General features: G+C 44.3%; 1 protein-coding gene and 1 long non-coding RNA gene across 3 annotated transcripts in view; both read right to left on the minus strand.

Moving 5' to 3' along the window:
• UNC5C (unc-5 netrin receptor C) overlaps positions 1-9,058 on the minus strand; it is a 255,164-nt gene extending 246,106 nt beyond the window's left edge. For both annotated transcript variants that reach the window (XM_017822256.1, XM_017822255.1), the window contains exon 1: positions 8,935-9,058. In XM_017822256.1, coding sequence (XP_017677745.1) covers positions 8,935-9,058 — 124 coding nt within the window. The remainder of the gene's footprint in view (positions 1-8,934) is intronic.
• A 6,453-nt stretch (positions 9,059-15,511) lies between these two features.
• Positions 15,512-16,901, minus strand: part of LOC108500881 — a 29,878-nt gene continuing 28,488 nt past the window's right edge. The window contains exon 3 of the long non-coding RNA XR_001876047.1: positions 15,512-15,700. This is a non-coding gene — a long non-coding RNA (uncharacterized LOC108500881). The remainder of the gene's footprint in view (positions 15,701-16,901) is intronic.

A 16,901-nucleotide genomic window follows, 5' to 3' on the forward strand; every position in this document is an offset into this window, starting at 1 on the left:
ATCCTGTTAGCTCCAGCTATTCACTGCTAGTCACGACCACTCATCTTTTGTATGTGTAGAGCTGCAGAGTAATGAGGCAGACACATGAAGTTTTTGATGCTGTAGGGAAAGGTGAGAGTGAATACATCTGTGCTAACTCCATGAGCAGCTGGCAAAACATGGAGATATGCTACTGAAAGAGAAAATTAATTCAGACTAAGACATTGTGCATATCTGTATTTGGATAACTCCTGATAATTACTCATGCTTCAGTCAGTGTAGGTAAATCCGATGCACATGAGAACAGAATTAGTCTCGCTTGCTATTCTGTCCCACTTCTTACTCCTCGATTTCGGTATGACTGAACTGCAATTAACCTCATTCAGTGAGACCATATTATTATTTTCACTCGCTATGTAAACTTTCCAGTATAAACACATATGTTGGGACTGGATAAGACAAGTGATGTATTTAAACAATAAATAAATACACCATATCATAAAAGTGCAGCAATTCATGTTCCAGCCATTATTTTAGCAAATTTATGGCTGGAATATAGCTCTCCAAGAAGCTCTGAATTACTAATAATCCTGTGGTGATCACTTTTCACTGTCTCACATGAAATGCACTAAAATCAAGCAAAGAAACACCTGGGAAACAACTCTCAGTTCAAAGAAGTTTCCAAAACAGCTGCAATAGAGTCAACCTCATTTGACAGATCATCCAAGGCTTACTTGCACATTTCCTTGTATCTAGCTGATGAAATTCAAGATTTCTCAAACAATTGCATCAAGCACTCAGGGGACCAAGAAAAACGCAAGCTTTCCTTTTTCTCAAAGGATACACTGTTAATCCACAGAGATTAACATTTCAACCTCTCACTCAATATGAGACTAAGAAATAAAGCTACTTCTTGAAAATAACTAAAAAGGGATTGGCAGGAGCTACCTAACAAGAAAATGCTCAGCTGTTGCCAAGCCAGTAAAATCTATATGAGCTCCTTTAGCATTATTGTTGATAATGTTACCACAACAAGAGAAAAATGATACTGATTTAATTGCTTAGGCAACCTCATAACTTTTATGATTGGTAAGGCAATGGGGTCCTTTAGAGCGCAAGTCGTTCATTCAGACAAACGAAGTACAGTTGAATAACATAGTCCTGAATTGCAGATTAAACCCAAATGAAACAAAACAACCCAAGGCAGTGATCCCTATACCATTTACAACAGTGAGCAACTCATGCACTGGATCTGCTCTTCCTCCTTCCAAATTTGAGATGACACTGTGGATTTCACTGGGCAAAGCAAATCTTTCCAAACTGCCTGCCACCAGAAAGTCAGACCTTCTAGGGAGCATCCCTGTTCCTGAAGAACAGCATATACTTTTGCACTTTTCCTTTGTCCTGGTTCCAGCCAGAACAGAGTTAATTTTTACAGTAGCCAGGAGGGGGCATGGCTAGGACCTGGAGGTTATTACAAACCACCTCACATCATTTTCCAGGGACCAGGGAAGGGCTCTCTTCCAGGTCAGCCTAGCATGGCAGAGGGAGCAGTCAGGTGTTGCTATTGTTGGGGGAGGGGGGGCAGCATTCTGTGTCAATCTTTCCTCTCTTTCTTGTACCCTCTGTCATTAGTATTGTTGCTGTTACTGTTCATTTTCTTATCTTGTTGTTTCCAATAATTTGTTCTACCTCAGCCGTGATCTTTACCTTTTGGTGGCTCCAATTGTCCTCTCCCTCCCACCACAGGGAGAGCGAGAAGGGGAGGAGGGAGCAGCATGTAGTTTGGAGGGTCTCAGTGGGAGCACTAAATTGAGGAGTATCATTCCTAAACCATGATATCCTTTTATACATATTTCTAGATACCAGAAGATATAAAGAAATCATCAGTGAAACTCAACAAATACAACATTGAGAAAGTATCTGGGAGCCTTCAACATAGCATTCCCTCTGTAATATCCCTCATTGGGACTGTCAGATAAGAAGTGGGATGAACCAGAGCACAAGTCTGGGGTACTCAGAAGCCTCGAGCTTGTATTTTGGCTTCCTTACGCATTTGCTCTGCAACCTTAGGCAATTTTCCTTAGATATTTCCACCAAACAGTGATAAATATAGCAAACCTCCAAATCCAGCAAGATGGATTAGAGATTAAACATCTAATGCAGTGTGACAAATAAGAACTTCCCACTGTCTTTAGCAATGCAAATATGTAGCAAAGCTATCCTAAGAACTTAACTGTGGATGTCCCCTATGTGAGGTATAACCAACTGAGATGAGCACGCACAGCTCTTCGGGTGCCTCTCCTGTCCTGCCTGTGTAGGACTCATAACAAAGGAAAGTGAGAATATGAGGAGGTGCTGATTCACTGCAACATCACATACCGACAGATGTCCCTGCCTTGATGGGACTACTGGACTGTCATGCAAGCTACAGCAGCACTGCCTGGATTTGGGGAACAGCAAAGTTACTCACCTAAACCCAGCGCTGCCTGACATTGCCTTGTGGAATTCAGGATAATGTCTGGGACCACTGAGAACCTGGGTCTCTATCTCAATTTGCATGACAGTAAAATCAGCATGATTTCCAAAAAACAAACAGAAGAGAGCGAGATCTAGGAAGTGCTCTGAATATATGCCCTAACCAGTGCTTAACCAGGACTGTAAATCAAGTTTAACAGCAAGGTTTTTCACTAGGCTGGTTGAAATATATGGAAAAATGTAAATTTCATTTTCACTGAACACCCTAACAGATTTTCAGAGAGGATAAATACAAAGAGTTTGGTCAGTAAGGTAAATATTCAGGGCTTAATTGACCCTTTCACTAAAATCACTGAATCTTTTCTGGTTTTGATTAAGGTTTCTTGCTTTTTTTTCCAACCTCCCCCTAGCAAACAAACAAAAAGGAATCTTTTTCAGTCTTCTGTTTTCCCCTAAATTTTCCATGTTGGTAAAAAGGATACTTTTAAGTGAAACTGTTTTTGCATGAAGCTCTTTCTTCCCCAGCTCAAACTTTTAGATAATGTGCCAGGCTATAAAGGGACTCCCCAAATCCCGGCATTTGATGAATTGGGAGGAAATCCCATGTTTCCTGCTTAACGTATATGTGATTTGGGATGGAGTCATAAAAGCAAACAGGAAGCTGTTTTGGTGATGACTACCTAGGGGGAAAGCTATATACAAGCATCTCTGAGGTTACTGAAAGCTGGGAAAACCTCTGGCAGCTTTTGCTTCTTACTTGTGCGTGTTGTTTGTACAAGCAGACCCAACCTCAAGGAAAACAACTGGAACAAAACTACAGTTTGGGGCTTTCTTTTACCTTCTCCAGCCTGTGTGCACACAGTCAGTTTTATGCTACATTCTCACCTTAGAGAGATAAATCTAAATACAATAACCACAAAATGAATGCTCTGCAAAATGTTTAAGCAAACCTATCACAAAACCAACAACAATACTTAATAAATCAGCTCCCCATCACAGCAGCAGAGTTCAGAGTTGGAGTACCTGCAGATGACCCCATTAAAGTAAACACACTGGAATAAAGTATGTCCAAAATTAAGGGGAATTTTGTTGCTCCTATTTGTTCTGTGTAAGGTTCTTTATAACCACTTCCCTTTTAGCATAATTTCAAATGCTTGCTTGCGAGTGATGCAAATTAAGTGTTTCTTTGAATACAGCTTGCCTCCCAGAAGACTTAATAACATTTCCTTCAGACCGCCTATTGGATAATGTTATGACGGAAAGATCCAGGGGCGCCTGCTCACGAGACTGGACTCTACCGAGCACACACAATAAATCACTTAAAACACCGCCATTCCTTCAGCCCTTGGAAGCAGTCGGCACTAAGCTGTGCCTCTGCACAACATTATTCTGACGCTGTGCTGATGGAGGTTATAGCCAACTGGAAAACCACTCCTTGTCTCTTACTCCTGGCTTTTAATTCTTGACTTGTACTTTAAAAGCTGTTTTATACCTCCAAGCCGAATGTGGAGCAAAGACAGCTAATGAAAATGACAGACGGTGTAATTACTGCTTTATTGGCACCCATGCCAAGATCGCTGCCTGCTAGACTTGAATACCTCCACTGGGTGGCTAACAAGATGTGCACTCCACAAACTAGCACAGCCCTCTCCCCACCCTAAAGGGAAGAAAGAAGGAAAAGTAATGCCATTTTTTCCTATAGGGACATACAGATAGTTATATGAAATATATTCCATAGGCAGAACATCCATGATTACATTAACTTTCTTTTCAAAGATAGCCTGCAGTAACAAACCAATAATCTGAGCATTTGAGACTAACATTGAGTCCAATACTCTTTGACTAAATCACAGCAAACTGTTCACTACTTTGAGCAATGCAAATCTACCCAAGAATTCCCCTTTGCAACAGCAATTCAAACATATTTTTCTGATGAGCTGCTGAAGTAGTTTTTTATGCCTTTTTGCAGAAAAAGTAACCAGAACTGATTCCTCAAAAGTCTGATGATGTAAAATCCAGAAAGAACCAGAAATCAACAAATACAGCCATACACTATAAACAGAACAGAACTATACACTGAACAAGATTGTTTAGCTGGTAGCGTGACATAAATGTAGCTTCACTTTTCAAAGTATAACTCTCCTTAGTGTTTTAGTTGTGCACAAAACTCTGGTTGTGTACCGTACAGAAATACTAAATTGTTGTCCTACTCAGCCTGGGCTTCTCTCACCTTCAATAGGAACCGATGTTGTTTTGTACCTTATTCAACTGAACTGGTCAGACTCTGCCTCAAAAGACCTCTCTTCAATTTGCATAAAAATAAAGATATCTACCTGAAAATATCTAATAAATATAATCCACATTTTCTCCTCTCTTACTGCACAGACCAGCTATGGAAGTGATTTGCCTGGCCTTGGCACAGAGTTGTATTCAGATGTACTGTATTTGGAAAATTAAATTAGGAAAATATTTTTCATTTGGTTAATGCTGTTTCCTGTTTCTGAATTTGGATGTCACACACAAAGCTAGTCCCAAAATATAGTGAACAACTGGGGTTTGAGACCATTACCAAAGAAAAATAAAGTTGTGTAGTGAGTGATCCATGTAAAATGATTAAGTGTAAACACACACAACAACTGTGGAAATGTCTGGCATTCTTATTGTACAAAGGAATAGATGACACTGACAATAATGCTGAAGAGCCATCAGAAGGATGTGATATATACACTTTTTCCATAACTATTGCAACCAGCTGCTAGAGCCTGGAGCCAGAGGAAGAAGAGCCCAGATTCTGACTCCCGTGTTCCCATGGAGGAATCACTCCTCTGAGGACAGATCCATCCACTTAATTTTAATCCTGCTTAAATTGCACCTCAGTCAGCAAAGGAAACCTTGTGTCTGCTTTGCTTTCAGCAACGAGTACTGCCGTGCTAAAATGCTACTCAGGACCAATGCAGACTGCCACAGCCAGCTCAGACTTGTCAACATCATTGAAATCTGCCACAGTACATCGCTTTAAAACAGATTAATGTTTCAAAGGGCCTTATTCATACACAACAAAATACTACTTGGCTCTTGCTTTATTAATACAAATACTATTACACCCACATGATCAAATACAAGAGATCTACTGATGCATCAAGATAATTAAGTCCTTTCCCCCCCTTTCTTCAACAAGACGTGTTTAGGTATTTAATTAGGGAACGCATCCCCAAAAGGTTAGTACATTCACATGTTGTATTTCACTTTTTCCGCACTAAGCATTTTCAAACTGCTGCTGTTGCTAATACAGACTATGCTGGGGCAAGAAAAATATCTGCACATATGGCTCCTTTACAGTTTTCTTTTTAAATTGTCACTTTGATTTAATTAGGTTTGAGGGGTTAAGCATAAAAAAATGCACTCTTCTATTGTAAAGGAACAAATGAAACACAACCTCATTAATACGTAGTCCCTTTAGCTTTTCTATCCATCTTTTAAACCACTGTTATTAACCCAGAAAGCTATCTGAACCATGCTGGTAACTATGGGTAGATAGCCTGACTCTCCCTTTCGTCCCACCTACACACTAAAAAGGTGAGAGCCACATTATAATTGGGTAACACCTTGAGAGGTGGGAAGTGGGGCAGGGTAGGAAAGCACAACAGCTGAAACCCAGTCTCTGCTGATTGAAGAGCCTAAGGAAAAGTTGCCCTTATGGAGATGGCACTGAAATGCCAGGCATGGGCACAGTTTGAGACATTTAAATTCTCATTCTGATGTAGCTTATCATAGAGGCATAGTGAATGCAGTGAAATGCCAGACCAGAGTTGATTCTGGCTTGATAATCGCTCTGGCCTCATTCACACCACTTTGAGAATTAAGGGCTGTCTCTATCATTGTGGCCATTTCCTGTTCTCTCCTGATAACAGCCAAAAAATACTTAGACAGCTTCAGATAAGAAGAAATAATAAAACAAAAAGCGTATTTAGGTCCGCTGAGAAGCTCACAGGAGGACAAGGAGATGCAGTGATATGAATCTGCCAGGGAGCGTGGGGGGTTGGTCCACCAACTACTCAGTTAATAAATTCATTTTCCATGAGGCAATGAAAAGGAAAGCATGAAAGCAGAAGTCCCAGCAATGCCCATAGCTTTCTTAGCCTGCTTCAAAAGATAAAGATAGTTCGGGAATGGAGATGAAACATATATGTTTTTGAAACATATAAATAAAACAGAGGGAAAACTTTGCCCAGTGCTATATGATGAGGAAACTTCCTGAAGAGGGCATAGTTAAACTGTTGATTCATTGCCTCGCTGAAGCACCACATACACACATATGTGAAGATCCCCACTGCACACTCCAAGCAGAAAATCCCTCAGCTCTGGGAAAAATGCCAAAACCTGCACCCAAATCCTGTGCCTGGTCCTAGCAAATGGAAAATATAAATAAAAGTAAACATGGAAAAACAAGCCCAAGACAAATAGCTATATCCCTCCAACATTCCCTGGATTTTCCACTGTGTTGTGGAAGTGTATCACACGTTGCACATTGGGAAGTGTTGCTGAAGAGCTCTCTGTCCCTTTCAGGGTAGGTGAGCACACCTGTGTCCTGTTACAGGTCCCACACATGAGGTGCCCTCTGCAGTGCAGGCACAAGTGGCCTGGCTCCTCTCCCCTCATGGCATTTCTGGCACACAGCGTTGTGTTACGGAGGATAAGTGTGGAAAGGAGAAACCACCCGAGAGTGTGAGGTATGCCCTGTGGCACTGGGATGAGCGCTCGCTCTGAAACAGCCGAACGCAGGGGGTCCTCTCTTCCCCGCTCAGGCCATCTGTCATGCAACCTCCCATATCCTGCTAGCAGAGCAGGCAGGCTCCTTTCCACTCCAGGTCCAACTATCTGAACGGATGTTCTTCAACACCCCCCCATCTACACAGACTGATATGTACTGACATCTAGGTCTACATGTACATGGTCCTATTAAAAGCTTTAAATACAAAACATCAAACCTGTCCTATCTTGAACGTGAAACCAACCAGGGAAAGGAAACAGTATGTAAGACACAGATGAAACGTGGCACAATGCATAGGACATTTTTGTACTTTCATTCTCTGCTACCCCCTTTTTATGACCAGATTTCTGATCTTCCTGTGAGATAAATGTCTGGTATGAGCAAGAGGATGTGACTCTGAGGATGGATTATCAGTAGGAAATGGATTAACACCGTTCCATGCACAGACATGATTTTCAGTGCATCCAGCCCACCAGCAGCAAAGCCTACAGCTCCCAAAAGCCTGCCAGGGGCACTGAGACACAAAGCAACCAGCACTGCCACTGCTCTCCTGTCAGAAAGGCTACACAGGAGAGTGCACTTTGTAATGGCTAGGTGAGAGCACAGAGTCAGATCTGTGCAGTTTTCACAAGTGCCTCTCCACAGAAATGATGTGGGGAAAAACCAAGCATTCTTACACTTGCATTATGCTAGCAAGTCTAAATCAAAACTCTGGTGCATATTATTACTTCTTGGTTGCATATATGGACAAAAAAACCCCCGAAAACAAAACAGCTTCAAAAATTCCTTTTCTCTTGTTAGCCATATAACTGAGATGTCCAAGTGCTTTAGCAAACCCACACATCCTTGCTGTATGCAGCTCTGCCCACATGTAGCAACAACCTTTCTCTCTCTCCTAGTCCACCACAAAAGCAACACATTTCCACATTAAGTCTAACTCCTGGGAAGAAAGAAGAAAAGCACCGAGAAAGTTTGTCCAGCATCAGCTCGCAGGAGAAAAAGCCTCCTGCTGTGGCTGTCTGCCGGGTGGGTGCCACACTGAGACAGGGTTCTTTGTGATGCTCTCAAACATCTCTAAACACGCACTGAGAATCAGGACATTGTCACTTGGAAAGAGGAATTTATACACGGGCCACAGGGAAAGCAGATCTAGATGTACTCCAGAATCCCCGACACGGGAGGGGAAACAAAATCCCAAAACATAAACACAGAAAGACGGTAACTCCCTTCGGGTATATCATGTTCTAGGCAGGAAGAAGGAGGGCGTGGGGGGCGCTGGGGGGGTTCAAGAACGACCGTCGGATGCAGAGCCCCGGGGCACGGCTGCGCCGCTGCCGAGGGACACCCGCCCCGCACCTGCCTTTCCCACGCACCTTGCCAGCCCTCCAGCGCGCACCGGCACCGCTCTCCCGCCCCGGAGCGCTGTCGGCGGGGCTCCTTCAGCCCAAACTTCCCCCTCCGCTCCCCGTGCCCCACTTGAGGAGAGAGCGAAGGGAAACGCCTGTCCCGGCCAGGCTCAGCACCGGCAGAACCGACTCGGCCAGTGCGGCCGGACCCCGGCGGGGGTCCTGCATGCGGGGGAATGCACTGTTTGCACATACAAACACGGGGAGGCGGGGGGAGTTACGGGATAAATTCGCATATCTAGCCCGCACGCGGAGGACGCCCCGACCCTTATCCATCCATCCACCCATCCATCGCCTTACCTTGCGCCGCGGAGCCGGGGCGGCTGGCCCCCAGGACGGCCAGGGCGGGGAGCACCACCGTCTGCAGCAGGTATCCCAGTCCCAGCCCGCAGCGGGCCGCCGTCCCCTCCAGCCCCTTCCCCATGGCCGGGGCAGCGGGGCAGTCGCGCTGAGCCGCGGAGCTTTCCTGTGCCGCCTGTGCCGGCCCCGTCCCACCGCCGGGCGCGGAGCGGCGCGGAGCCCCCGTGGGGCGCTCAGGGGGCGCGGGGGGCGGCGGGGCGAGGGGCTGCGCTCGTACCGGGGGCACAGGGGCGCTGCATGGCCCCGCGGAGGGGCGCGGAGCCGGCGGAGCGCTGCTTTCTTCCCGCGGGCGGCTCGGCGCTGCTGCCTCCACCCCGGGGGTGGGCGGGGGCCGGGGCCGGGGCTGGGGAGAAGGGGCTGCGCCGGCCGCCTGCGATAAAATGCGAGCTGGAGCGAGGAGCGGACCCAGAGGGAAGGGGGCGGGGGAGGCTGGGAGCCACCCGCCGCAGAACCGGCCCCCTTTCGCCTCCCCCGCCCGCGCCCCCTGCGCGCACACCCGCGGGCACACTCGCGCGCGGATGGTGGTGCGCACACGTGCGCGCCCGCACACGCACAAACACGCGCTCGCACCCCCGCCCCGGCGGTACGGCCGGGAGCAGACGCGGGAGCCGGGGCTGCGCTAGCCGGACCCCTCTACACCGGCTCCTTCTTCCCCACACTGTTCCCGTGGGCCTGACACCCCCACACACGCACCTACAGGGGTCTGGAGGACCGGGACATCTTCAGGGGGCCATAAAATGCAGGGTGGGGGAGCCCCGTGCCGGCCGGGCGTCACCCGTCTTCTCCCACAAGCAGCAGGGTAGAGGGCAGGGAGAGAGAGCGAGCACCAGGAGAGCTGTTGGAGAACCCACCATCCCTGGGAAACGTCTCGCCGTTTGTCCTCCAGGTCCTCTCTCTTAGGGCTGCGGTCGGTCGCTGCCAGACCTTACCCTTCCACCCCTAAAAAGCTGTCTCCTGGCCTCTGCCCTCACCACGTACTCACCAAATCTCACTCAGCGGGGTAGCAGTGCCTACACCTCAGGTTTGCTGTTCAGCCAAGGCTCGATTTGGTTTTACTGTTGCTTTCTAGGGCTTGTTTGGTTTTGTTTTGGTTTTTTTTAAATGGTTTGGAGGTTTGTTGGGGCTTTTACGTTTGTTTTGGGGGTTTTCATTGGGTTTTTCTTTTTTGAAGACTGATGACACTTTTTTGAAGTTGTCCTTCCCTTTGCAGAGCCAAGACAGCCTGTCTGCAGCCATTAGCAGATCCAGCACCTCGCACACCTGTGTGTCAATGCCCCTGTGTCAATGCCAGGGGCTGTTGCTCCACAGCCCTCCCCACACCATAGGAGGTTGCCTTCTCCAAGGCAACTCCAAGGAAGGTTGCCTTCTCCAGCCCAGAAGTTCCCTCAAAGCCGGGCTGCGTGAGAGACAAGGAGCGCTCTTTTCCTCGGAGGCGCGCCTGGGATCTTCTCAGTCACTCTGGCTTTGCCTTCCCCTCCCCCGCCTCTTCCACACAAGAAAACAGTTACCAGCCTTGCTGATGCTGCAGGAGGGTTTCCCGGGGGCCACGGGAGCTGCCTGTCTCCAGGGAGGCTCTGTCCCACCTGCCCCCTGACTTTAATGCCCTTCCCAGGGAATTACCCAGACTGTTCCCATCTCAGGGTCTGGGGGGCAGCATTTTTTTCTCCTACACAGCAGCTTACACAAAGCTGCAGTGTGATAGGAGAGCAAAGGTTTTTTTGGTTTGGTTTTTTTTTGTGTGTGTGTGTGTGGTTTTGGGGTTTGGGGTTTTTGATGTGTGTGTAGGCACAGAGCAAGAAAAAAAAGGCAGTTATTGTTCTGGGCAGCATACCTGGGCATGCCTGGAAGGGGCCCTAAGTAGGCTGTGTTTCAAGCCCAACAGGCTGATTTACCCAGCAGCACTCTCCAACTGGAGCACTCCACCTCTCCATCTCCTGCCCGTACTACATCCTTTAAGGGGGTGAGTCCCATCAGCTTCGAACAATACAGCATAGTTTAGGAAATATAAAGGCTCCACCAAAATCCGTGAGTTAAGTCCTAAGGCTGCATAAGTGGTGAAAAGGAAACTCTCAACTTGTAACCATGTTCAAAGGGGAACGTGTGTCCTGCACAAGAGCTTTTTTGATTGCAGTCATTCCCTACAGTGATCCTTGGCTCCATACTGCCTAGCCTTTAGGCTCAGGTTGGTAGTCAACAGAACATTCTCCATGTATGATATCTATTTGCCAGTTTTGCTGTAACTCCGTAGGCTGAGAGCATCTCTCTTTTTGGGGGTATTTCTTTCCCCTATGCTAGGGGAAACTTTTCAGAGGCAAGAACAGAGGCCTCTGAAAGATGTCACACATGGAAGATGTATTCATTGCAGCACCAGCTGACGGGCACATCTATTGCCACAAGGGATGAGAGAGGGAGGGCTTGCTTCTCCATTAATCGGAGTTAATTTATTTTTGATGTTTTGGAGCTTCCCAGGAGTAATACCTATAGTTCCAGACTTAGTTTCTAGTTAGTAGCTCAGTGACCTCATTAAATAAGTCCATCCCAATTTCAAAATATATCCCTGCAGCCTTGCCAGGGATCCCTGGTGGCTGCCAACCTGTCAGCCTCTCTGCCCTGGAGTAGGTGCAAGGGGGAGCATTGCTGCTTCACAGCTGTGACAGAAGTGATGGCACAGGGACCACAAGCTTTCAGCTTAGGGAGAAAGAAAGTCTTTTTTTCCAGTACCCAAGGTGTGGTGGACAACGGAGGAACAAAGGTACTCCAGCCTGAGGTGTTCAGTAATCACTTTTCTACTGGAAATGGGTATACCTTGACCTGGAGAAGATGGTTGAAGCAACAGCAAGAAATAACTAGATAGGGATCTTCTCTGGAAAATATTCTTTCAACTCTTTTTATGCTCCGTTATGTGTAAGAAAGGGCATCCAGTGTCTGCACCACTGAGCATTCTCAGTGATCCAATATACTCTGACAAACAACACTTGTGACTGGGCCAGCCCTAATGCCACTGCAATGGATTTTGCCTATTCAGGAGCAAGTCTGTTCAAGGGCTCTTTATTTTTCTCCTTATGAGATAAACAGAATTATTATCCCATCTTAATAAATTTGACATTTGACACCAGAGTTAAAGGACTGATATAATTCAGGGATTTGGGATTAGAAAGTGCAAATCGCCTGGATTTATTCCAAAAATTGTTGTTTGGTTTTTGGTTTTGGCTTTTTTTCCCCTGATAGAACCTGGCTGGGAAGGTATTTTCCAGCTGTTAGAAAAGTCTGTGACTTAAAAGTACATGTAATGTAAGTGTATCTTTTTGTCAGCTTTAATGTCCTTAAAAATGACTTCACACCCTTCATAAACTCATCTGAAGCAAATATTAATCTCCAGTTTTTGTACTCGGACAGAAATATCAGGTGTCAAAGAGTTTGCATTGGAAAGTGGCTTAAGTAGCCTAACAGGTGTCACCTTCACTAGGTTTCCAGGTAAGTTCAAGAAATCACAAATCCAAATTACATAGCCACAGTAAATGACTATAAAATCTAGGGTAACATTTAAAAAGTTTCTGTGTAACTTGTGTAGTGGTGAATTTGATTTCAGTGTATTTTCTTGCCCAAGCATCTGGAGTTGCAAAACTGTCAATGAGAAGGTATATTGGATTTGAAAAGTCCTATCAGCTTTCATATTTAATATTGTGAATAGTAGTATAGGTACCAGGTTTTTCTCTAGATGTTTTCTTAGAATCCTCTGCATTTATAAAGATTTATACAAACCTTAATGTAATTACAGAACTCAAGGGAAATTTATATTTGCTTGTGTTACAGTGGCACAGCTCAGGACCACATTGCAGCAGGTACTAAAACAAAGAATCACAGAATCAATTAGGTTGGAAAAGACTTCTGAGATCGACTCCAACCCTTGACTGATCACCACCTTTTCTACTAGACCATGGCACTAAGTGCCACATCCAGTCATTTCTTGAACACCTCCAATGACAGTGACTCTACCACCTCCCTGAGCAGCCCATTCCGATGTTTAAGAACCCTTTCCATGAAGAAATACCTCCTAATGTCCAACCTGAACCTCCCTTGGTGCAGCTAGAGGCTATGTCCTCTCGTCCTGTTGCTAGTTGCCTGGGAGAAGAGGCTGATCTCCACTAATGAAGTAGTATACTTCAATAAAGGACTGATATTAAAAACAATTCCAGAGAGTAAAATATATTTTGTAATGCTTAGACGCAGGTAAGATCTGCATCAAAGTTTTTGAATCATCCCATTATTTATCTGAAAGGAAAGAAAACAGTACAAAACTACATGGGCATCTGCCACGTCTGAGTTAATTAGGTGTCGGCATTCTATGCCTTATGGAGAGATGAACTAGAAAATTTGGAGGCCTGGGTGTTCTAATGTCATGGTACCCAAGAGTCACAATCTTCATTGTTATCCCAGAACATATTTCCTTCCCAAACAGTGGTTTAAATGGCAGCTGATTATAGAGAGTTTTCAGGAGTAACTTTGACTCAAAGGAATATAACAGTTTCTTAATGTATTCCTCTACAGTATACTGCATCAAACCAGATCCAGTCAGACAAAAATGGTAAAGCCTGTTTCCAACCAGTTCAAACTGGCTCAAACTGCTTCCAACTGGTTTAAACTGATTCAAAAGGGTTCTGACTGGTTCAAAGCATTTTAAACCAGTTCAAACCGGACCAAGCCAGTTAAAACAGGATCAAAGTGGTTCCAACCCATGCAAACCAGTCTAAACTGGATCAAACTGGTTCCAACTGTTTCAAGTGCCTTGATACTCATTGCAAAGAGTTGCAAAATTTGATTGATGACTTTGCAGCAGAGGTACTAAGGTCCCCTGTGCTATGTGTGACTTCAGCAAGGCTGGTTTGAACAAGGAAAAGAATCTTTCCTGTGCATTGATAATTCCAAGAGAGATTCATTAGCCCGTCCTCTCACTGAGCGCTGTGTTCCTTGGCACATACTGTCACCTCTGTCCCACCAATCTGAGGACTCATTAGGTACATAAACATCAACAAGGGATGCATATTCAGGTTACACATCAGGTGATTATGATAGTCAAGATGCTCTTGGCTACTGAGATACACCTAAAGCAGCATGGTGTATTTGAGAGAGGGCTGTATTTTGCACGCTCCTTCACTAGCTGTTTGCGGTGGCACGTGGCATGCACACCTACTTTTGGCTGTGCCATTACCCCAGGCTCTACCATGCTGCTCTTATTTTATGGCAGAGCCCAGCACTATGCAATCCAAAAAGCAGGTGTGTGACAAACCTCTCACTTCAGTGACATACATACCCCAATCCATCAAGCACTGCATTTTTCTCTCACAGTTTAGATAGGCAATTACTTCCTCTGTGGTTGCTGTGTGTTATACCGTGTATCAGCAAATGAAACTACCCTTTTGATATCTTACATTTCAAGAGCAACACAACCTCATTTCAAGTAAAAACTTCTGAGCATTTTTTCATGCTGGGAATAACTATTTGTGGTGGAAGTGTGGTCCGAGGAAAATTTCTTTCATACCTACTGAAATCTAATAAAACAAGTGATTGTGTTTCAGCTTCCAAAATCACTACTTTGTCTGCTTATTTCTGGAACCAGATCTTCCAGATTTCCTCTCTTACTTATGAATTACAGTTATGTGCTAAATTTTCAGTCTTGACATTATATTAGCAAGTGCATGGGTCAGCATATATGTTAATAGTGCCCACTTAAACCGTTTAAACAGTGTTTCACCTCATAGCAACCATCACTCTAGAACTGTGCTGAATCACCTGGAAGACCATATGATGTCCTGCTCCTGATGCCATTTGAGATGCACAGCTCCTATTTGTTTAATAAATTAACAATTTAACAATTAATAACTGTTGTCCTCACCATTCTTTCTAAGAGCTTGGATTTTCATAATATCTGATGTGGACCTTCTTGAACTAAAGTAATTATACTAAAGGTAGGGCCAAATTCTGTCTCTGTATGCATGCTAGATATTGTGCATAACATCCTGTTGTAATTCCTGCAAGAGGATGCTGCAATCTGAGCTTAGGACTTGTTTACCTGGGAAGAAAGGTCAAAAATTCAAAAGTGTTTTAAGTCTCACTTTCAGTAGTCAGGGGCATCATATTTTTGAATGACAACAGGACTTAGGCTCCTTGCCCATTTTTGAAATCTGTGTCCTCCAGCTACAGCCAAATAATGCAGCCAAAGAGCTTTTTCTTTCATATGAATTGTCTGTAAACAGATCACAAATTTCTTATTTATTTATTCTCTCTTCACATTTGTTTGGTGAATATTTTCTCTGAACATCTCCTGAGCTGTAGCTCATTCATGCACAATTCATCATGAGCATTTGAAGTCCAGTATTCAAACTATTTTCCTTATTCCAATGGAATGATACCATATGAAAACATTTCCCATCAACAAATATTCTGTAACAGAAAACAAAACAAACAACCAACCAAACAAACAAAAAGCGTGATCATTTTAATCTCTATCTCTCTGGAAATTCACTGCAAAAATACAAAAGGTGAGACCTACTGTCAGTTCCTATTTGTTGGGACCTGAGGCGAGCGTTGCCCTCGCTGTTTCTGAAGGCAGCTCCGGTGGCGACACGCGGCTGAGCGATTGCGGTGCCTCCCAGCAGAGGGAGATATGATACATCGACTCCGGCCCCGGCTGCACAGCTCTCAGTCTCTGCAATAGATCGATGAGTCATGAATGTTTTAGGAACATGTCAGAGTCCCATGGCTTCTCATTATCTAAGCATTTTATCTGAGTACAAACCTCTTTTAGGCCTGTCTCTGATAGCTGCATCATCCTATACCAGATTTCGTCAGTCTCCGTCTTCAGCTGAGGTGAAGGACATGAATAACTTGATTATATTTCAGTCTGTTGCACAACAACATCATATTCCTCTCTCCCTCTCCACTCACAATTATTTTTTGTAGCATTGTAACTACATATCTACCTTTAAGTTGAATATTGATGTGACTGACAGGTCTCAGTCTGCCCCAGGATCATCAGATTCCACTGAATTTGGTTATCTCTTTTCTTTGACAAGTACTAATTTCTGATTTGCCAGTTCAGGGTATGATGTCTCCAAATTTCTTTACCAATGTCACAAAAATTCTTTCTCCGATGGCTGAATGGTACCTCACTGCCCACCTCTGCCTTTGTGTTTTCCCCCTGCCTTAGGTACCATGAGATAACAACATAATTGCTTTTGGGATCTTTGTTTCAAATTCTCTCTGTAGGTGTGTATACTGGGTTTCTCTTACTCTGTGCATTATTTTATGGATTCTCTTCCCTGATACACTTTGCAGAAAGTGACATTTGAAATAATTATAATTACAGCATTTATTAAACCACTTCTTAAGGGAGGAAACTGATAGCATGCAGAAAGAAATACTCAAGAAGAATAAGAAAACTCTCTGGCAAAATAAGATGATGTAGGTTCTATGAAGAAATATATTTTCTGACAAAATTAACTGTTAATGTAGTATTTTGGTGCTCTACAATAACATCAAACTTACACACAGACCTATGTAACATTCATCTGTCTTCTAGATAAAAAAATTGCATAATTTTAATTGTTACAGATTTGCTTTATAGTTCGATATATTTGTAGTTTCATACATGAACTATTTTGTGAAAACATATCACATTAAGCAAACTATGGGAGTTTGAGTACATGGCAATGGCCCCAGCCTTCCCATTTCTATCTACTTTGTGAGGAAAACCAACTACAACAAAAACAAAGAACCTTAATTTGTATGTTTGGGTTTTTTCCCCTTTTCATTTTGAATTTTGACAAACTACTCTGTTGTACAGTGCATTTGAAGTGCAACTGTCCCCATTAGCTGCTCTACTGCATTTACTCCTGCCAATGTGTAAC

This window comes from Lepidothrix coronata, unplaced genomic scaffold (genome assembly GCF_001604755.1).
Source record: "Lepidothrix coronata isolate B3197 unplaced genomic scaffold, Lepidothrix_coronata-1.0 Scaffold96, whole genome shotgun sequence".
Taxonomy (NCBI): Eukaryota; Metazoa; Chordata; class Aves; order Passeriformes; family Pipridae; genus Lepidothrix; species Lepidothrix coronata.